Source organism: Hemiscyllium ocellatum, chromosome 2 (genome assembly GCF_020745735.1).
Source record: "Hemiscyllium ocellatum isolate sHemOce1 chromosome 2, sHemOce1.pat.X.cur, whole genome shotgun sequence".
Lineage (NCBI taxonomy): Eukaryota > Metazoa > Chordata > Chondrichthyes > Orectolobiformes > Hemiscylliidae > Hemiscyllium > Hemiscyllium ocellatum.
In genome coordinates this window covers 64,688,278-64,711,919 of record NC_083402.1, presented here as the reverse complement: position 1 = coordinate 64,711,919, position 23,642 = coordinate 64,688,278, and the positions used below count along the sequence as shown (strand labels likewise).

General features: G+C 39.4%; 1 protein-coding gene across 4 annotated transcripts in view; it reads left to right on the top strand.

The window, feature by feature from the left end:
- The first annotated feature begins 205 nt into the window (after positions 1-205).
- The window catches only part of fbxl17 (F-box and leucine-rich repeat protein 17), a 749,949-nt gene continuing 726,512 nt past the window's right edge, over positions 206-23,642 (top strand). The window contains exons 1-4 of one of the 4 annotated variants that reach the window (XM_060837165.1): positions 206-282; positions 9,299-9,392; positions 11,803-12,486; positions 20,698-20,820. In XM_060837165.1, the coding sequence (XP_060693148.1) occupies positions 11,833-12,486; positions 20,698-20,820 (777 nt within the window). In that variant the 5' untranslated portion in view covers positions 206-282; positions 9,299-9,392; positions 11,803-11,832. Of the gene's footprint in view, positions 324-414; positions 434-8,433; positions 8,454-9,298; positions 9,393-11,802; positions 12,487-20,697; positions 20,821-23,642 lie in introns of those variants that run through there. The other 3 variants (XM_060837173.1, XM_060837184.1, XM_060837194.1) reach the window with 3 other exon arrangements.

Below are 23,642 nucleotides of genomic sequence, written 5' to 3'. Positions count from 1 at the left end.
AATATATTTAAAACAAAATCTTTCCTACGGCGACGTTAACAAAGTAGATCCAATTAAACCTGTTGGACAATAAGCCAGTGTTGTGTGATTTTTAAGTATGCACACCCCAGTCCCGACAGCGGCCTCTCCACACCCAGGTAGATCCCTGAGATCTCCTCTCAGTCACTGATCCGCTGGAAAGGCGGGTTCACCGAGTGACGTTAACTGATCACCGCCAATGGGCCGCGCGGACGGCGCGAGCCGGCCTCTCCGTTGAAGAACGAGGCCTTGTACTGCCGGAAGGTCTGCATCAGTTTATATTCACTATATTTTTTTTCCAATAAGTAAGAACCGTTTATAATTTCGAAAACAAACACACACACACACAAGAATGATGACACCTCTGTGTTTAAGTATGCAAATGTGTGAAGGCGGTAGGGAGGAATAGTCGCCGGTAGGCAGCACGTTTCTTCCTGTTATTTACAGTTTCAGAGACAAACACTGGGCAGCTGAGGCCTTGTTTGAAATGAGTATGTGTGAAGCTGAATGTTGGAGCTGGAATTTAGGAACTCGGAAATACTGTTGCAGTCCTTGTGCCAGTAGAGGACGAGAACTCTTAACAGGAAGCAATATCAGTGGTTCTGGGTATTGAAATATTATGGGGACATTAAAGATTAATAATTTTGTTTTTAATATTGCATTCAATTTTTAGTCAATAATTACAGATTGTTTCATCAAACATTTATCTTAATGTAATATCCATTGCGATTTGAATAAAAATGCCCTCTGACATTTCTCAGCATTATAACAAGTGAATATCAAAAATGTACAAGATGTAGAGAAAACCTCAGCTACATTAAATCTAAAATGTGTATGCATTTTGAGTTTTATTAAATGCTAAAAGGCAATTTGAAATATTTTGTCATTGCATCTGTGATTGCTCAGTGTGCAGTAGTTACATATTAAATTCAAATTTATTATAGTGCTATGAAATGTTTATGTTAGATAATAATTGGTTTCTAATTCTGCATTTTCATTATAATTTACAAATGCAGTATTTGTAGTTCATAAGTGTAATGGTTTAGTTCTCTATGGTGAGAGATGTCATTTGAAGGTGCGCTGACATTTCATGGTGTACAATTCCATCAGAAAATCAGTAATTTCACACAGGAAAGTGCAAAACAAGTAGAACTAAATTATTTTTATTTTGAAAGATCTGTGCAACATCACAAGGCTCAAGTCATCAGGAATGATGTTTTGTGGTTAGAACTACCTTTAAAGTTTATTGTTACATGTTTATCTGGGTGACTTCAAGTAAATAATTCTATCAAAATGTTTGAAAAGGATAGTGCACTAATTAGTTCAGAAAACTAAGTACAATTTATACAGGTGAATTGTAAGTGGGGAAAAAAAAATCCAGAAGCACTTTAGAGTTAAGAAAATATATGCAAAATCGAGGAGGAGATATTTGTGAAGGGCACCAATCTGCTTGGTGAGATATATTGAGTCTTGGAGGAGGGCATAATATCTGCGGTACAAATTAAGGATGCGGATGTGCATCGTAGAATGTTTTCAGTGGAACAAAGACTGGATGAAGTTAATAGAATGAATAAAATTGTTAAATTAGAATCATTGGTGATGTGGAGTCAGTGTTGGGCATTAAGATGGGTGTACTGTTCATGGTGAATGATTGGATATGGGTAGTGAGTTTGTGAACTGTGTGATGGCAAGGTTCTGGGATGGAAGGCTCACGATTAATTGATTGTAAAACTGATAAAGGCTTAGATGAAGATTTCAGTAGCAGACAAGTCTGAAGAAAGAGGAGGAGGATGAGGCTTTTCTGCCCATTGAGCCTACTATGCTATTTAGTAAGATAATGGCTGGCCTGATTGTGACTTTAACTCCACTTTCCTGCTTGTCCCTGTTACCTTTGAATCCTTTGTCAACCAAAAATCAAACTCAACCTTGAAAATGTAAAATGACACATTTCTTCATTACTCTGTGGAGGAGAATTTTGAAAATTTATGATCTGTGTGAGAAGAAATTCCTTCTCATCTCTCATTTTAATGGGCGATCTCTTATTTTTAAAATCTGTCACCTAGTTCTAATTTCCCCCACAAGAGGAAGCATTCTTCCAGCAGCAACAGTATACATCCCCCTTAGAATCTTATGTATTTAAAAAATATTATCATTTATTCACTCCAATGAGTATCAGCCCAATTGTTCATCCTTTCTTCATAAGTCAAGCCATTCATCCCAGAAACCAGTGAAGTAAGCTTTCTCTGAACTGCTATTACAAGAGCAACTCCTGCTAGAGTAAGGAAATAAAAACTCTTCACAGTACTTAAGCTGCAGACTAACCAATGCCCTGTTGCAGTAAAATTCCTTACTTTTACACACCAGTACCTTACAATAAAAGCTGACATCCAATTTACCTTCATAATTGCCTCCACCATTGAAGATAGGTGGAGAAATGTTTTTGCTTTGTTTGCTAGTCTATTTGTAAACAATATATCTCAGAAACTACTGAATTATTTTAACAAATCTTGATACACAGAGAGAGTAAGCACAAGGAAGAGCTGATTATATTCAGATTGGAGGGAAGGAAAACTGGTAACAAGAAGTTATTTGGTGTAGCTGTAGGCTAGCTTTTTGGATTAAGTGAGACCCAGATCTTTGTAGTACAACAGTCTGTATAGTGTTTCTCATCTTAAATAATATTCTATTACTCTTTTCTTACCGCCAAAGTGAATAACCTCAACTTTTCCTGCATTATTCTCGAGCTGTCAAACATTTTGCCGCCTGATGTCACCAAGATGTATCCCTGTGCAGATCCTTCACCTCCTTCTCACAACTTATTCTCCTATCTTTCCATGTACTAAGTCATCCAATACTTGCAAATAGTTGAGTTCCACCTCTGATCCTTGTGGCCCTCTAGCATGACAGCTTGCCAACCCGAAAGTGACTCCTACTTTTCAGATTCTCTGTTAGTTAGCCAATACTCTAAAAACATTAATATACCGCCCCAAGCAAAATGAATTTTTATCTTGTGGCAAGCTACCAAATGACGTTCTCCAGTGATTGTTTTAAGCTCTCTTTTTCCTCTTGCTTTTCTGTAAATCTTGGGATACTATTTGTGTCTTTCACTGTGCTAAGTAGATAGGATGTAATTGAAAAGTTAAAAGATGTAGATAGTCTTTCTGCTGAAGAGCATCTGGGTTGACAAATTCAATTGTCAGTCAGACAGGCCAATAAGGATGGGAAAATTGTGTTTCAACTGAAAGTAATGGCAGTCAAGCACAAAATAGACAAGGAAGATGTCAAGTTTGTGGCAGGCCGAAAAGTGGCTCGAGTCTGCCCATTATTTAGTTGGAGTGAGTGCGTGTGTTTCCACGAAAATGTGGTGGATGCACAGTCTTATCATGCTTGATGGAGAGAGCTATAACATTAATGTCATTAGTGTATCTGTGAAAGCTGATCAAATATCTGAGGATTATGATGCCAATGGACGATATGGACTAAACTGAATCCGAGAATGAAACTAAGGGAGATTCTGCAAGTAATAGTGCAGAGAAAGTCATCAGTGAAGATGTTCTATCAACAATTGCACAGGAAAAAGGAGCTGGATGGTGTTGAGATGTTGGAAGAAGATGGTGCGTGGATGTAAAACATTTCAGGAAGAAAATGCAACCCTGGTCATTTAAAAAAATTGTATTAATTTTGACTTTGTGTGGGGACTAAAATCAGATTCGAACAATTGAAACAGAATTTTTGGAGATGGGCAAGCTGACAATATGAACAAATGGTATATGGACCTTTCAGAATGAAGATTGAGATCAGGCATTTAGTTACTAATGACATGCTGATGACTGTGGTTTTATGAAGACAGGGATGATAATTAGAGTCATAGAGATGTACAGCATGGAACAGACCCTTCGGTCCAATTCATCCATGCCGACCAGAGATCCTAAATTAATCTAGTCCCATTTGACAGAATTTGGTCCATATTCCTCTCAACCCTTTCTATTCATATACCCATCCAGATGCCTCTTAACTGTTGTCATTGTACCAGCCTGCACCACTTCCTCTGGCAGCTCATTCCATACATGCACTACCCTTTGTGTGAAAAGATTGCTTCCTAGATCCCTCTTAAATCTTTGCCCTCTCATCCTAAATATACTTCCTCTAGTTCAGGACTCTCCTAATCCAGGGAAAGGACCTAGGCTATTTATCCTATCCATGCCCCTCATGATTATATAAACCTCTATAAGGTCACCCTCACCCTTCAATGTTCCAGGGAAAAACACCCCAGTCTATTCAGCCTCTCCCTACATTGTTTTGAAAAGCTAGATAACTGGATTTTGGAATAACTTAGAATGTCAGCTGGCGTGCATGGGTCAAAAAGGGCAGTGTCTTTGGGAAATTAATAAAAGTGAAATTCAAGTTGCAGATGTTGTGTGGTGGGGATACGATCAACTTAGTATATGTGTGAGAAACTAATAAGGTAGGCATGCTGGGCTATGCGAGGAAGTAGAGGGCATTTGTTTTATGAAGCAAATTGGTTATAGAGGATGAATCTAGCATTGTATTCCTTCCCGAATGATCCTAGTGCCTTGAGTTGTTTTGGCAGAAGGAAGTGAGGTTCCATAGACCTTCATGTGTTTTTGGGGTTAGAGAGGGGTAGATCTAATAATAGATGGGAAATCTAATTTGTCTGTAAATATGCTTATTAACTTAATTAAATGTGATATTGGTCCTTGAAAGTAGAATGAGAAAGAATTAACACTTTATTCAATGCAAAAGTACTGATTTATATTTGAGTTAAATTTATGTGGTTAAAGTAGGCTGATCGAATGCTAGTGACTCATCTTGGATCCGGATAAAAAATTGTTATAACGTGGTTTTCGAACATCACTGTGTTGCTTGATGTTGGTGTAATACTTTTCAGTAGAGTGAATAGATATAAACATACTAGGGGAGCCTTTCCCAGTTCCATGCCGTGTTCAGATAATCCCAGCATACGGTTGCTATATCCTAACAGGGATGAAGGAAAACCTGATAAGGGATGCATCAGAAAAGAGCTAGATGTCTTTTAACCTTCTGGTTGTCAGCTTTAGGGCAAGTTTGTGCCTTGGAGAGTGTGTTTAACAAATCAACAAAAACATGTTCACGTCATTTTGAATTACACAGCATCTATGTTGCTGTCAAATGGCTCAAGCTGACTTTCCTTATATGGTCTTGTTTTTTGCTAAATTCTGATTGCTTTTTAATGAGCAATTTCAAAAGGCAAATTATATTTTACTTCGTAGTAATATAAAGAACAAATTGTAAATTTAGTTGGAGCATTGAATGGGAATAGTCTGTTTAATCCCTTTACTCTGTTCTTCAGTTGAATAAGATCTATGGCTGAACTCCATGTACCTGACTTTGTCCCTTTTCCTTCAATGCTTTATTTAACAAAACTATTAATTTTTTTGAGTTTATGAATTGACCTGGTCTTTCACTCGAGAGTTTCAAATGCCTGCCACCTTTTGCCCATTGCAATTTTTCTTAACTTTACTAATAGACCCTTAGAATAATTACAGCATTAGAGGAATTCGTATCTTTGCTGGTTCTCTGCAAGAGCAACTGCCTGCCATTTTTTTCTTAACAGCCCTTAATTTATTTTCATTTTCAGATGATTATCCACTTCTGTGGTAGGAAGAAAAAAAATTTTCATGCTGCTGATAAAAGGGGAGGAGGAGTGAGTAGAACATTTGGTGAGCCTGCCCAAAGAGAGTGCCAATGATAGGAAATGAGAGAGTGGGATGTAAAATAGATAATCACTATATAGAAGGACTACGTAGGTATAGAAATGAGGAAGGGCGACTGTGATGTAATTGAATATATTCGCATTGAAACAAAGGTATCAGTGGCTTCAGTAAGCTTCAAACTGGATAAATCTTTAGGCCCAGATGAGATGTATCCCAGTCACTGGGAAGCAGGAGAGGAAGATTGCAGCGTTTTGGACATGGATTCCTTCAGTGCCTGAGGAATCACGAAGAGTGCTGAACATTGTACAATCATCAGCGAACATCCCCACTTTTGATCATATGATGGAGAGACAGTCATTGATGAAGCAATTGAAGATGGTTGTGCCTAGGACACTACCCTGAGGAACGTTTGCAGAGATGTCCTGGAGCTGAGATGACTGACATCCAACAACCATGACCATCTTCCTATGTGTCAAGTATGACTCTAATCACTAGAGAGTTTGCCCCCGATACCAGTTTTGAATTTTTTTGCAAGGGCTCCTTGATGCCACACTTGGTTGAATGCAGCTTTGATGTCAAGGGCTATCACTGTCACCTCACCTCTGGATTTTGGCTCATTTGTCCATGTTTTAACCAAGGCTGTAATGAGATCAGGAGCTGAGTGGCCTTAGTGGAACCCAAATTGGGCATCACTGAGCAGAGTATTGCTGAGCAGGTGTTGTTTGATAGCACTGGCAATGACGCCTTCCATCACTTTACTGATGATGGACGGTGGACCAATGGGGCAATAATTGACCAGGTTGGATTTGTCCTCCTTTTTCTGTACAGAACATACTTGGGCAATTTTGCGTATTGTTGGATAGATACCGGTGTTGTAACTATACTAGAAGAGCTTGGCTAGGGGAGTGGTAAGTTCTGAAGTACAAATCTTCATTAATATTGCTGGAATTTTGTCAATAGCCTTTGCAGTATCCAGTGCCTCCAGCCATTTCTTGCTTTCATGTGGAGTGAATCGAATTGGCTGAAGATTGGTATCTAATGCTGGGGATCGCTGGAGGAGGCTGAGTTGCATCATCCACTCGGCACTTCTGACTGAAGATTGCTGTGAAAGCTTCAGCTTATCTTTTGCACTGATGTATTGCGCTCTTCCATCATTGACATTGGGGTTATTTGTGGAGCTACCTCCTCTAGTCAGTTGTTTAATTGTCCACCACCATTGACGATTGGATGTGGCAGGACTGCAGAGCTTAGATCTGATCCATTGGTTGTAGATCACTTAGCTCTATCGCTTGCTGCTAATGCTGTTTGGCATGCAAGTTGTCCTGTTTGGTGGCTTCACCAGGTTGACACCTCATCTTCAGGTATGTTTGATGCTGCCCCTTCCACGTCCTTTTGCACTCTTCATTGAACCAGGGTTGATCACGTAACTTGATGGTAATGGTTGAGTAAGGTATAGCCAGGCCAGGTGGTTACAGATTGTACTGGAGTACAATTCTGGTGCTGTTGATAGTCTACATTGCCTCATGGATGCCCAGTCTTAGTTGTTAGATCTGTCCAATTAATGTCCCGTGCCACAAGGTGATTGTGTCACATGACACGTTAGGGGTTATTCTCAACGTGAAGTGGGACTTTGCCTCCAAAAGGACTGTGCATTGGTCACTCTCACTGATACTGTCATGAACCGATGGTCTCCGGCTGGCAGATTGGTAAGGATGAGGTCAAATATGTTTGTTCTCCTGTTGGTTCCCTCAACACCAGCAGCTATATCCTTTAGGACCTGACAGTTTGATCAGTAGTACTGCTGCTGAACCATCCTTGATGATGGACATTGAAATCCCCTACCTAGAGCGCATTTTGTGGCCTTGTCATCCTCAGTGCTTTCTCAAAGTGTGGCTCAACATGGAAGATTACCGATTCATCAGCTGAAGGAGAATGGTACATAGTAATCAGCAGGAGGTTTCCTTGCCCATGGTTAACCTGAATCCATGATTCAACATGGGGACTGAAGTTGATGTTGAGGGTTCCCACAGCAACTGCCTCCTGATTGTATACTACTGTGCCGCCACCTCTGCCGGGCCTGCCTTGCCGGTGAGACAGGACATATCCAGGGATAGTGATGGTGGTGTCTGGAACTTTGTAAGGTATGATTCTGTGAGTATGACTATGTCAGGTTGTTGCTTGCTAGTCTGTGTGACAGGTCTTCCAGTTTTGGTACTAGCCCCCAGATGTTTAGTGAGGAGGGCTTTGCAGGGTCGACAGGGCTGTTTCTGATGTTGTCTTTTCCGGTACCTCGGTTGATGCCAGGTGATGTGTCTGGTTTCAATTCTTTGAGATATTTTAGAAATCGCATTGTCTGATGTGACTCGTAATGGACATTCTTTTGAAAGATGAAGCTAATGATGTTTGTAAAATTGATCAGATTTTAGAAAGCAGCTGTGATTGGTAATAAAAGAGAGATTACTGGAGAAACTCAGCAGGTCTGGCACCATCTGTGCAGAAGGAAACAGAGTTAACATTTTGAGTGCAGTATGTCTCTTCTGAAGCGTGCATTGTTAACTCTATTTCTTCCTTTTATAGATGTTGTGAGATTGGCTGAGTTTCTCCGGAATTTTCTGTTCTTTTTATTTCAGATTTACAGTACTTTCCCCTCTTATTTGGGTAATTGTGTGGCGTCCAGGTGCCTAGTGTTGATGAAAAGGGACGACATTGGAGTCTAATCAGGTGATAACTGAAGTGCAATAAAAATTTCAATTGGGTAAGCTGGGAGTCAAGTTGGACAGTGTTTCAGAAATGAAAACTGATAGCATGCAAGGCTTGTGTTGAATAAACCATTGTTGTTTGCTCTTTGTTCAACCAGAGTGAGAGCGCAAAGAGCACTGTTGTGTTGTCAAATGTGCAGATTTTCTGTCAGGAGCCGAACAGAGTTGGTTCACTTTTACAGTGTTTAGTTGGAGAACATTCCTGCTTATCCATAAATTTTGCCAGAAAAACAGAGCACTCAATAGTTATGGAGTTCACACTGGGGGTAAATGGTCAAACAAGATGATGCTAGTGAAGTTGAGAAACTGACTGTGCTTATCACTGAGAGGAAGCATAAACTTAAGGAATTCGAAGGAGCCAAGTACAGAACCCTGAAACATACTAGAGCAGATTGAACATGAAAGTTGCAATGGCTGTGTTAGCCAGGATAGAAACATAAAGCAGCTGTCCCTCTATAGAAAGCTACAAAGATGCTGTGACAATATGATTGGAGTGTTCACAAGATACAGTATCGGTGCTGACTTTGACCAGGATGGTTTGGTGCTCCAAAATGATTTTTTTAAAAAAAACATAGATTTGCGTATCAGTGACTCAAAAATCTATCATTTTGAACTGTTTGGAAACTTGTAAGTATATAATAAGCTAGATAAGACTTGAGAAGAAATATAGCTTTTTTTTGGGTCATCATGTATTATAATATGACATCTGCAAGTTATGGAACAGATATGAATTTGGTCAACTGTTTGTGAAGAATTGCTCAAATCTCTAATTTTAAAATTCTAATTTACTTTTTCTTCTCCCTCTAGGTCATGCCTTAGATCATTCCCTCACTGAGAAGCTGGGTATATTACCTTCTGTCAGGTGTCTGTCAGTGCTGCTGTCTGGTATTGATGCTCAGAGGTGAGCAAGTGACTAGAAAATGTTTCTTCCATTTTGCCCTCCCTTTCTTGTTTGGGAAAAGGTTGGCTTGCATTTAATGCTTTCCCATTCTCATGACCTGCCATTGTAACCACTACTAATGAGAAGTTAAATTTGAATTATTGTAGATACAAACTTGGGCAAAGCAAGTCTTATCGTTAAGAACTTTTATTTGCTATGGAGTAATATCAGATTTTATGAATGTAATTACATTTTGAAAATGAATTGACAAGTTTTAAATTTTGAAATTGACGATAGCAAATTTTGCTGACATCTGTATTCTGTGAGAATACTGTATCTGTAAAGACATGTTTGTTGGACTGGGAAGGAGAGCATGTTTAAGCAGACGGTTTTGGGAAATCTGTTTGTGTTGAAAGTTGCAAATTTAAACTCTGTGGCATCAGTACATTTGGAGTTTGAACACTATTTATTTCAATGATAGTGTATCTTAAATGTACAATGTTGTATTAAAACTTTAATGTGGAACTGTCATTCGAAAACCATGTTAACTGAAGTAGAAATGAAGCTCGCATCAGTTTGCAATACAGAGAACTATTTTGGAAGAAACAAGTTTTGGGGAATAAATTTAATTAATTTGAGGGAGCTGCAGTCATGTTACTTTTGTATGTCAGGGTTCTTAAAGTTCTGTTTTGGAATCATCAAATCATGGAATTCTGCAGTACAGAAGGAAGCCATTCTTCCTTGTGTCATTGTGTCTCTATCAGTTTCTGAAAGAGCTACACATCTAGACCCGTTTTCCAGTCCTATCTCCATAGTCCTCTAACTTAATTACTTTCAAATATGTATCCAGCTTTCTTTTGAAATCTCCAATGGAGTCTGCCAACATCACTCTCTGAGGAAGCATATTCCAAATCCTAAAACTCTGAGTAAAGATGTTTTTCCTCATCTTGCTCTTAGCTCTCTTCTTGAAATTGTGACCCTTAATTACTGAAATTACCATCTAGTAGAAACAGAATATCCTTCTTTACCTGTCAAAATTGTTCTTCATATTAAGCACCTCATTAAGGCCACCTCTTAGTCTTCTTTGCTCCAAGGAGAATAAGCCCAATTTCTCTAATTTTTCCTCGTGACTACATTTCTTCATTCCTGGTATCATTCTCGTAAATTTCCTTTGAACTCTCTCCAGGACTTTAGCATCCTTCCTTAAATAAGGTCTCCAGGCTGAACTCAATATTCCAAATGTGATCTGACCAATGATTTATAGAGGTGGACCATCACCTCTTTGATTTTATACTCTGTCTCTATTTGTAAACACAAGGATTCTATAAGCCTCAAACAAAAACAGAAGTTGTTGGAAAAGTTTAGCATGTCAGACAGCATCTGTGAAGAGAAATTGGAGTTAATGTTTGGTGTCTGCTGACTCTTCTTTTCTGACCCAAGATGTTAACTCTGATTTCTCTTCACAGATGCTTTCGAACCTGCAACTTCTGTTTTTGTTTCTGATTTACAGCATTTGCAGTTCTTTTGGCTTTTATTCTGTAGGCCTTCTGAACAACTGTTTGAACTTGCCTTGCTGCCTTCATGTGTGCATGTGAAACCCGAGGTCCCTCTATTCCTGTACTTCCCTCAAAGCTATACCTCTGAGCTGTATTGTCTCTGTTTCTTCTGCCAAAATACATTACTTTGCATTGCTTTGCATTGAAATTCATATACCAGGTGTCTGTCCATTTGGTTAACTTGTCAATATCCTTCTGAACTCACTCAGCATTATCCTCACAATTCAGTATTCTCCCTAGCTCAGTATCATCTGAAAATTTAGAGATTTAGGCCTCAACATCAATTTCCAAATCATTCAAATAAATTTTAAAAAAAAAGGTCCCAAACCAGTGGGGAACACCACTTGCAATTTGTCTCCAATCTGAGAAATGCCCCCCTATACCTTTTCTTGGAATTTGCAACAGAATTTAGGGGGAGCACTATGCAGGTAGTGGATTTGCACTGATATTTGTAAGTTGTGCAGGAATTTGATAAGTACAGGGCAGAAAAAATTACTTGTGAAAATGCAATGGCTGCTAATAAATTAGCAGAACTGTATCCCACCCTATCCTTGACACTAGAACGTGCTAAGTTACCTTCACTTCACTTCTTCCTGTGGTGAAAGTGAACAGTATAGATGCGTTCTAAGGGAGGTCAGAGAGGCTCATCAGGAAAAAGGTATATACTGATGCATTTAGGTGAGGAAAGTATAGGCAGTTTCAAGGGGAACATGAAAGCTGCCATAGACCATTTGGGTTAGATGATCTACTTTTCTGCTGATTTTCCTAAAATAAGATCTTGTGATTTTAAGTTTCAAGGATAGTGAATGGTGAATATATTGTAAACATGATCTGTATCTGAAATTTTAGTTCTTTTCCCTATTTTTCTTTTGTAGAAACATTTTAGAGAAATTTGAGTCTTCTATATGGGCCATTTTCTTTCAAAAAATGGTAAGCGTGTGAAGAAGAGAAGACGGAAAGTTAAGAGGAACTGCTTTCTCCGTGGACCTTGTATGTTGTGCTTCATAGTTCACAATACTTCTCTTGATGAGGATCAGTTTGAAAGTGCATCCAAACTAGCTGAACGATACGCTGCATTGACCACGACAGAGGAATGTGCTAAGTTTCTTCTTTCTCCCAAGGAACTTGCTATCTGGGAAGAACAAGGCAAGAGTTTATTTTCGAGTGTTCCAACCAAACTGATTGGGCCACCTCTATTTAGAACAGTCTCTTCAGACTATTTGGAGATGCCAGTTTGCAAACGTAAATGTGCTGGAGTGCAAACGTGTACACCTCATAAACTGCCTCGTTCTGCATTGGAGGGCGTTCCTGACACTGGTTTAAATAATGACATAGCAGAGCATCCAGTACCCGTGTGTACTTTGCCAGCTTCCACAGCAGAATGCACTAGTGTAGGTCCTCAGGGGAACATGGGTGACTGCTCTTCTCTGCTACAATGTCCAGTGTCCCCTTTGGGACCTGAAGACAATGAACGTCTTCCCCATGATAATTTTAAAGACTTAAGAATGGAATCTGAACCGCCGAATATAAATCAACTTCCTTCCTCTATACTTCTAAAGGTGAGGCTTCTAACTATGTAAGGTGCATTTATGATTTTAAATTTTGTCTAATATGATATAATCAGTTTATTCAAATTAAATATATCCAAAATATATATAAGTTTCAGAGAAACTGAAAACTATCTTTATAGAAAAGAATTTCTTCACCCTGTTCACTCAGTGTTTCAACCTTTTCTGGTTTGCTCATATTTGGTGTTCTGCGGCTTCAGCTTTGGTGTTGGGAGTTGGGGCTATAACTCCTATTCAATATAATTGATATTCCTGTAATATTACACCAGCGGAATAATAACATAAAATGTATTAGAGTCCCTACAGTGTAGAAAGAAACCATTTGGCTCATCAAGTCTGCACTGATCTACCAAGGAGCAATTCATCTAGACCTATCCCCATAGTCTGCCATGCCTAATCCACCTAGTCTCCACATCCCTGGATGCTATGGGAAATTTGGTATGACCAGTCCTCCTAACCTGCACTACTTTGGACAGTGGGAGAAAACCAGAACACCCAAAGGAAAGTCACATAGACAATGAGAGAATGTGAAAACTCCACACAGACAGTCACCCAAGGCTGGAATTGAACCTGAGTCCCTGATGCTGTGAGGCAGCAGTGCTAACCACTGTGCCACTGTTTATCATTTGCAGTCTTAATAAGACTCTTAGCTTTGCAGCATAAAGACCGAAATGTTGTAAACTAGTGTAATCTGCTAAATGCCTGAGATGGTCTTGAATAGTGAAATGGTTACTTACGTAAACATAAAACGTTGTCTATTTTGAATTAAGAACAACTGAATTAGTTGTGTAAATAAATCTTTCTCTTGTAGGTCTTTTGGAGTTGTTACGCATCACATTCTTTAGCTGTTTGTCAAAATGATATAATATGTAATCATTCTCAACATTTCTCTTCATTTCGAAACAGTTCTCTAATGACACTGCCTCTAAACACATCATCATTTTAAAAATCACAATTTCATCTCTTCTAAGTTAAAAATCACACAACACCAGGTTATAGTCCAACAGGTTTAATTGGGAGCACACTAGCTTTCGGAGAGCTGCTGCTTCATCAGGTGGTTGTGGAGGACACAATTGTAAGACACAGAATTTATAGCAAAAGTTTACAGTGTGATGTAACTGAATTTATACATTGAAAAATACCTTGATTGTGTGTTGAGTCTTTCATCTATTCGAATATCATGATAGTTTCACTTCTTTCATGTGTAAATCACACAACTTTTTAAAAAATGTTGCATTCTTAGGTTAACTGTAACAATTGGTATTAACTAGACAATATGTTGAAGGTTAAAACAATGACTGCAGATGCTGGAAACCAGATTCTGGATTAGTGGGGCTGGAAGAGCACAGCAGGTCAGGCAGCATCCGAGGGGCAGTAAAATCGACATTTCAGGCAAAAGCCCTTCATCAGGCATAAAGGTAGAGAGCCTGAAGGGTGGAGAGATAAGCTAGAGGAGGGTGGGGGTGGGGAGAAAGTAGCATAGAGTGCAATAGGTGAGTGGGGGAGGGGTTGAAGGTGATAGGTCAGGGAGGAGAGGGTGGTGTGGATAGGTGGAAAAGAAGATAGGCAGGTAGGACATGTCACGGGGACAGTGCTGAGCTGGAAGTTTGGAACTCGGGTGAGGTGCGGGAAGGGGAAATGAGGAAACTGTTGAAGTCCATATTGATGCCCTGGGGTTGAAGTGTTCCGAGGCGGAAGATGAGGCGTTCTTCCTCCAGGCATCTGGTAGTGAGGGAGCAGCGGTGAAGGAGGCCCAGGACCTCCGTGTCCTCGGCAGAGTGGGAGGGGGAAGTTGAAATGTTGGGCCAGGGGGCGGTGTGGTTGATTGGTGCGGGTGTCCGGGAGATGTTCCCTAAAGCGCTCTGCTAGGAGATGTCCAGTCTCCCAAATGTAGAGGAGACCGCATCAGGTGCAATGGATACAATAAATGATATTGGTGGATGGCTCTGTCTGTGCCATAATGTTTAGACCGATTCTAATCTAAAAAGTGAGATAACAGAGTCTTACATGAATTCATGCAGTTTTTGAGCAAAGTACAATGTAACTCTGCAAGTACAAATTCACCCCACAAACGTGTATGTATATGTGTGCATGTGGGTGTGGGTGTGTGTGTGTGTGTCTGTGTCTGTGTCTGTGTCTGTCTGGGTTGGGGGGTTGTGAGTGTGTATATGTGTATGTGAGTGTGGAGTGTCTTAAGTCTGTGAGGGGGTGCATGTGTGAGTTTGGGAGTGTGTGTCTGGGTTGGGGGGTTGTGAGTGTGAGAGAGTGTGTATATGTGTGTGTAGAGTGGTGTAAGTCTCTGAGAGTGTGTGTGTGTGTGTGTGTCTGTGTGTGTGTGTATAGTGCAATGATAGCAGTGTGACATGAACCCAAGGTCCCGGTTGAGGCCTTCCCTATGGGTGCAGAACTTAGCTATCAGCCTCTGCTCGGCCACTTTTCGTGGCTGTCTGTCCCAAAGTCCACCTTGGAGGATGGTCACCTGAAGGTCCGAGGTCGAATGTCCTGGACCGCTGAAGTATTCCCCAACTGGGAGGGAACACTCCTGTCTGTTGATTGTTATGCGGTGCCCATTCATCCGTTGCCGTAGCTTTTGCTCGATTTCCCCAATGTACCATGCCTCAGGGCATCTTTTCCTGCAACATATAAGATCGACAGCGTTGGCTGAGTCACGAGTACCTGCCACGTACATGATGGGAGGTGTCCCCACATGTAATGGTGACATCCATATTCACACTCTGATGCATCTTGCAGCACCTACTGTGACAGTTATATCGAGTTGTCCTGAAAGCTGGGCAGCTTGCTACGAACAATGATTTGTTTGAGGTTTGGTGGTTGTTTAAAGACAAGCAGTGGATGTGTGGGGAAGGTCTTGGCGAGGTGCTCATCCTCATTGATAATATGTTGCAGGTCACGAAGAACATGGTCTAGTTTTTCGGCTCCTGGGAGGTACTGAACAAAGAAGAGTACCCTGTCGGTTGCAGCACTATCTCCTGTCTTTCTCCTGAGGAGGTCATTATGGTTGAACTCAACTCATCGACTGACAGCTCCAACATGCCACAACAAGGAACCATAATGACCTCCTCAGGAGACAGACACGTGCTACAACTGACAGGGTACCCTTCTTTGTTTAGTACTTCCCAGGAGTCGAAAAACTACGCCATGTTCTTCGTGACCTGCAACACATTATCAATGAGGATGAGCATCTCGCCAATATCCTCCCCACACCTCTACTGCTTGCCTTTAAACAACCACCAAACCTCAAACAGATCATTGTTCGTAGCAAACTGCCCAGCTTTGTGAACAACTCCATGCAACCCTGTCACGGTAGGCACTGCAAGACGTGTTAGAGTGTGTACATGGATACCACCATTATGTGTGGGGGCATCTCCCACCTTGTACGTGGCAGGTACTCATGTGACTCAGCTAACGTTGTCTATCTTACACATTGCAGGCAAAGATGTCCTGAGGCATGGTACATTGGGGAAACCGAGCAAAGGCTACACCAAAGGATGAATGGGCACTGCACAACAACCAACAGACAGGAATGTTCTCTCCTAGTTGGGGAACACTTCAGTGGTCCAGGACATTTGATCTCGGACCTTCGGATGACCATCCTCCAAGACGGACTTCAGGACAGGCAGAAGCGAAAAGTGGCCGAACAGAGGTTGCTAGCTAAGTTCCGTACCCATAGGGAAGGCCTCAACTGGGACCTTGGGTTCATGTCTCACTACAGGTGACCACCATTGCACTACACACACACACACACACACACACACACAGACACACACACACACACACACACACACACACACACACACACACACACACACACACACACACTCTCTCTCTCTCTCACAGACTTAAGACTCTTGACACTCATATTCACACGCATATACACACTCTCTCACACTCACAAGCCCCCTAACCCAGACAGACACACACACACACACACACACACGTTTGTGGGGTGAATTTGTACTTGCAGAGTTACACTGTACTTTGCTCAAAACCTGCATGAATTCATGTAAGACTCTGTTATCTCTCTTTTTAGATGAGAATCAGTCTAAACATTATGGCACAGACAGAGAACACAGGGGGCTAACACCTTTAACATATTGTCTAGCTAACACCAATTGTTACAGTTGACCTGAGAATGCAACTTTTAAAAAAAGGTTGTGTGATTTACACATGAAAGAAGTGAAACTATCATGGTATTCGAATAGATGAAAGACTCAACAAACAATCAAGGAATTTTTCAGTGTATGAATTCAGTTACATCACACTGTAAACTTTTTGCTATAAATTCTGTGTCTTACAATTGTGTCCTCCACAACCACCTGATGAAGCAGCAGCTCTCTGAAAGCTAGTGTGCTCCCAATTAACCCTGTTGGACTACAACCTGGTGTGTGATTTTTAACTTTGTACACCCCAGTCCAACACTGGCATCTCCAAATCATCTCTTCTAATGTTGCTCCCAAATAAATAACCCTGATAGTTGATATATTATTTTAGCTACTCTTCTCATAGCTGAAATGTTCTTAATTAGGAACGAACCGAAACTGTAATAAGAATCCAAATATAGACATATAGAGTCATGCAACATGGAAGCAGACCCTTCAGTCTAACACATCTCAGCTTTATGTAGCCTAGGTATAGTGGTTTTTATATAATTTAATAGTAAGGTGGTCAAAAAGCATTTGCTTTTTAGAGTCTTTGAATCCAGTGCAGGAGGTTTATCCTGTCAAATCCATGCCAGCACCTTGCAAGAACAATTAGGTAGCTCAACTCTTCTGTCTTCTACCAGTAGGCCTGGTTATTTCTCTAAGGTGCTTGGAAAGTTACCGTTGAAATTTCCTCCACCATTGTTTTAGGCAGTGCATATCCAGATTGTAGCTACCTATTGTGTGAAAGGTTTTCCTTGTCTTTATCTTCTTTTGCTGATCAACTTCAAATCATGCTCATTGGCTTTTAACCATGCTGCCAATTGGAACAATTTCTTGCTATCCACTATGCTTATACCCTTTGTGTCAAATCTCTTCATAATACTTCCTCTGCTACATCTTCTCCAAATTGCCCATTTATTTGAAGTCATCCATCCCTGAAACCATTCTTGTAAATCTTTTATGCATACACTCAAATGCTTTAATGTTCTTTCTGAAGTTTAATATCCAAAATTGATCACAGTTCTTCAGTTGAGGCCAAAGCAGTGTTTTATAAAGTTTCACCAATTTGGACTTTCTGTCTTTTTGATGGCTTTTTCAAATTGACCTGCAGCTTCAATGATTTGTATTCATTGTACTTCCATGTGTCTTTGTTTCTACACCATGAAACTCTTTAGATTGAATACCTTTTTCGGTGATCTTACCAAAATGTGTATCTGTGTACGTTTATGCCCTCTTTAAGTTGAAACATTTCTTTATTTTAGTTTGTCAGTTTTGTGTTGCCTGAAAATCTTTTCATTGTTCTTTAGTACCAATTCCAGACCATTAACATTATCAGAAAAAGCAGTACTCCTAACACTTGACCTATGTCAAGTTGTGTATTGTACATTGTGCGTCTTCCTTCAGTCTGAAAAGCAACTGTTCACTGCCACTTTGTTTACTATCACTCAGCCAATTATAGATTGGTGCTGCCGCTGTCCCTTTTTATTATCTTAACTTCAAGTCTGCTGGAAATCCTTTTAGAAGTCCATGTATATCACATGAACTACATGAGACTGATTAAAAAAATGGTAATCAAGTTTGTTAAATTTGAAATAAAAATAGACAATGCTGGAAATGCTTTGTTGGTTAAGTAGCATTGGAGAGAAAAAGAGTATTAACCTACTGGGTCAATAACTTTGAATATTAATGACAGGCACAGTTGGGAGCCTGCTTCCTGTGAACTGAAAGGTCCTGGGTTTCAATCCAAATGCAGGACTTGTTGGCTCCGCTCAATGATACACACAAGCCACTATGTATCAGTGCTGGTCTGCAGACTTGTTGAAGCAGTAAGTCAGACTGACTAGGTTATAATGCTTTGTGATCTCCCAGTTGTAGAAATTGAATACTGTGAAACGTGAAATCTGTTTGAAAGTTTGTTGTTGGCAATTCCAGAATTTGGTGTTTGTTATTAAGTGGGTGTTTTCTGCATGAAAATCTATTGCTTTATTGATTTTATTGAAATGTGCACTTTGAGGTGCAATGAGGAAACAGATATTAAGCTTGTTCGTGTTCAGCTGGCATAAGAGCAAGTTTCATGTCCTTAATTACAACAAAGTTGGTAAGAGTGGCAAGATTTAACATCTGTGACATGAATACCATTCTGAGGAGTGTTGTGTTGATATGTTTGTGATCAGTAATTTCAACAGAAAATCCTGTTGGAAATGCTGTTTGACTTATTGCTTCAACAAGAATGAAGATGCATTGTTAAACACATGGTAATGCATTATAACAGGGCAAAGGAGTTCATTTTCTGTCCTGGTATATAGAGCTGTGTACTTAATAAAGAAGTTCTGAATTATTACTTAAGTCTCATCTTAAATAATGTGGAGAAAGTTGAAAATCTTTGGTATAGTTAGATAGAACTGGCTGTATTTTGGCATCAATGAAGAACAGGAGAACTGAACTATTTCTAGACTTATCTGGAGATGTTTTTGTATGCTATGTATGCTTTTTCTTGAGTTAATACTAAAAGAGAAGCTTCTTAAATGTGCTGGTGCGGGAGCACTTTAGGTTATTATCCAATGCAGAAATCTCGACTTCAAAACAAAAATCTACTTTCGAGTTGACTCTATTAAGCTTTCAAAATTCCTATAACATATGCTGTTTAGTAGTAAATCATATTGAAGTAATTATTTTAAATAATTGTCTGATTAGAAAAATAACTCCTATGTATTTGCCTGCCCTCCATTCTCATAAGCTGATTTAATTTGGTCTGCAATTTTTGAAGGTATTGAATTTATTTATAGCACTGCTGCCTTGCAGCATCAGGGACCCGGTTCAGTTCTATCTTCAGATGATTGTCCATGTCGAATTTGCACATTCTCCCTGTATCTGTGTTGGTTTCCTCCCACAGTCCACAGATGTGCAGGTTAGGTGGATTAGTCATGCTAAATTGCCCATAGTGTCCATGGATGTGCAGCTAGCCACAGCAAATACAGGGTTGCAGGGATAGGTGGGGGGTGGGTGGGTGGGAAGGGAGGAGTGGGGTGAGTCGGGGTGGGATGCTCTTCAGAAAGTTGGGTGTGACTTGTTGGGCCAAATAGCCTTTTTCCACACTGCAGGGGTTCTATAAATAGATTGACTTGTACTTACCTCATTTTACACTTTCTGTTTTTAAAATCTTAGTTTATGCCTTTTTTTGCCAAAGTTTTATGTTGCATTTTCTTGTGATTCCCTCTGTGTTTAGAATGATAGTGGTATTTTTTAATCTTTTCATGTTGTCATTTCATAAGCTGCCCACTGGGTGTAGCTGAGATTCTGTTCACCATAATACTTTCTCTTCAGGTATGTTTTTGTTCTGAATTGTAAATTCATCAGTATGCATGTAACAATTTAATTCAAAATCTTTTGTTCGGGGAGTCCAAAGCTAGAGGGCATATGTTTAAGCTGAGATGGAAAAGATTTAAAAAGGGCCTGAAGGGCAACATTTTCATGCACCACCTGTTCCTGTTTTAGTGTTTATTTGAACATATCTTGAAGTATAAATTTACACCTACAGTTGTGAATTGTTATGCAGCTGCCTTCTTGGTCATCTGGTTCCTATAATTTATTTCATTTTAATTTGAGACTATTCAGAGCCCTGCTGCTTGTGTCTTAATTTGCAGTAGGTTCCATTCACGTATGACCGCTGCATTTACTGACTTATGCTGGTTCCTGATTGAGCAAGTTCTTGATATAAAAATTCCCATACTGGGTTTTAAAATCCCTACAAGGCCATTGTCTTCCTCCTGTCTGGTTTGCTTGGAGGATTGTTGCTCTTCTCCTTATGCTTTCTCTGTTTCTTTTCTGTTCTTCTGTATGTTTTAATTTTCATTTTTATTCTCAGTATTGTTGAGCAACTGAGAATGTAGCAGCACTGATGTTAGCTTCCTTGCTATCAGAAAATATTAATTATCCTGCAGAGATTAGTTAACACATTTGATACACCGCATGCAGCGTAATGATTGATTGCAAAGTGTTGGTTTATATAGTTTGTAATTAGTAAATCTTTCCATTTCAGGTCTTTGCTCATTTAACTTTAAAGGAACGATGTCTTTCAGCATCTTTGGTTTGCAAATACTGGCGTGACCTTGGTTTAGATTTTCAATTTTGGAAACAGTTGGATCTCAGTGGTCGACAACAGGTATGGATTGCACTGTCTTATGGTATAATTTGGAAAGATAAATTCTGCAAGATCATTACAGTATTATTATTACTATTTTAAATCTCTTTCACAGGTTGCATGGATAGATAAATATATATTTTGAGAGAAGAAAGGAATAGTTAAATAATTTGCAGTGCTCAAAATATACAGTCTGTTCTGATATTTTGTAATAAATTTGTGTCATATGGGGAAATGAAATATGAATTGGAGTAGGTCACTTCTCTACTTCAGCCACCTTCAATTAGATCATGTCTGGCCTATTTATTCTACCTTGCCTCCTGCCCCTGATAACATTTCACCCACTTGCAAGAATGTTTCTATCTCTGGAAGAATTCTGTTTCCACCACCTTTTCAGGAAGAGAGTTCCATTTAAAGGAACGGTTTCCTTAGTCCTGTCTTAATCATGTGATTCCTTATTTGCAACAACCTCAAATTTGCAACGACCTCTAATTTAATGTTCTCTTATAAGAGAAACCTTCCCCTCCACACTCCACTTCTTTTCCACCTATCCACTCCACCCTCCTCCCTCCCTCCCCAGACCTATCACCTTCATCCCCTCCTCCACTCACCCATTATACTCTATGCTACTTTCTCCCCACCCCCACCCTCCTCTCATTTATCTCTCCACCCTTCAGGCTCTCTGTCTGTATTCCTGATGAAGGGCTTTTTCCCAAAACTTCGATTTTACTGCTCCTTGGATGCTGCCTGACCTGCTGTGCTTTTCCAGCACCACTCTAATCTAGTCTCCACACTAACCTGCCGAGGCCTCTCAAGTCTTGTATCTTTCAAAAGTTGCTTCTTACTCTTTAAAACTCCAGCAGATGAAGTCTCTCTTGCCCAACCTTTCCTCATAATTCTACTCGCCCTTCAATGTGCTACATGTCTGCCAGGTATTTACAAACCAGCTTGAAGGTCACTTTAACATAATCCCTGGATTATTGAAAAGATTATGTCAAGTTTCAATATTTTTGTTTAAGTGTTCTATTATTGTCCAGTCGGGTTGGTCAACCTAATAAAACCTTCTTCATTTCAAAGAGTAGGTTGTCAAATTTCTGTTTTGCTGTGGATCTTATCAGCTTTTCAAAGGTTTGAGTGTTGTCTGCATTTTTGCCAAGGCCAACATTTATTAAGGTGCTGGTGAGATGCTTTCTGGAACTGCTAGAGCTCATATAATATAGGCAGTCCTGCAGTGCTATTAGGTAGGGAATTGCAGAATTTTGAACAAAAGACAGTGAAAAAATGGTGATATAATCCATATCAGGATGGTGAGAGATTGGGAAGTGATGATTTCTTTTGTGCATTGCTGTCCTGTCCTTCTAAATGAAGGCCAAGCCATGGATTTATAAGATATTGTTGAAGAAGTCATGGTAAGTTGCTCCTGTGTATCCTATGGAAAGCCTTAGTTTGTCGCCAGAATGGTTCTACATATTTAATGACACATTTCATGTAAAGCCAGTTGTGGAAATGTGGCAGTTTTGACCTCAGCATTAAAATTTGATTGAACAAACCTTCAAATTTAGAATAGTTGCATCTTTTTCTTTCCTTCTTTGCCAAGTAACCATCTGTATATGATAACATCCAAAGTATTGTTTTTTAAAAAGGGAGAAACTATTAACCCAAACCTCGCTAATAGTTGCTGGAAAAACTGATCAGGTCTGAACAGCATTTGTGGTGAGAAAGCAGAATTAATGTTTCAGGTCAAGTGACCCTTCAAAGAGTCCTTCGATGGGTTACTGGACCCGAAATGTTAACTCTGCTTTTGCTCCCCAAATGTTGCCAGACCTGCTGAGCTTTTCCAGCACTTTCTGTTTTGTTTCTGATTTCTGGCATCTACAATTCTTTTGGTTTTTCCTTATTAATAGCTGTTGAGTGATTTTTGTCACCAATGAGTTTTCCGTTAAACTACTGCTTTCGAAATAACTCCCTACTCTGTTACCTTTAGTCGTTACTTACCTCTTGACTATAATTGTTAGTCCACCAAATAAAATTACTGATTTGACATTGATTATGCATCATTCTGCATTGGCCCTTCATTTTCTACTCCTAATTAGAATTAATGTTTATGCAGATATTTTATTCTGTGTATCAATAATATCAGTGATCTCAGGTTGGCTTCTCTGTGAAGCAGATATTTATTTCATATTTTAAATGTGTTGTAATGGTCAGTTTCAGTTCTAAAGTTAACTTTATAATTGCTATTTATCTGTACAGTTGAAAGAATATCTCAATTTACAAAAGGTTAATAATATTCAATCACTCCAAGTCAATAGGAGATATGCCAATGCTCCAATTTAATAGATACTGCCAACATAGCACAAAACTATTTGGATAATCATGTATTTGAAAGAGCTATCCAGTTTATTTTATTTCCTTGTAAATTTCTTCTCTTCAAGTATTCATCCAGTTTCCTATTAAATGTTACTTCTGTTTCATCCTTTTCATGTAGTGCATTTCAGATAACTTGCTGGGTAAAAATGTCCTCCTTAGCTTGTCTTGGGCATTTTTATCAATTACTGTACAGACAAAATATAAATAAAATTCATACTGAAGATGAAAAGAACTTCAAAATAATTTTCTGAATAATTAAACTGTAGAACATTCAAACAAAGTCTTGAGAAACTGTTCTGCCAAATAAGAGATAACTAAGCCAAAATTTGAGACTTTTGGATGAAATGGATCCCCAGATAGGCTGAAAGACAAAACATAAAGATAATCTCAGGTTTGAATGATATTTTTGCAAAAAGGCTGTGAGAAACTTGTGAGAAATTATGAATTAAGGATGATGGAAGCTAAATGTCTTG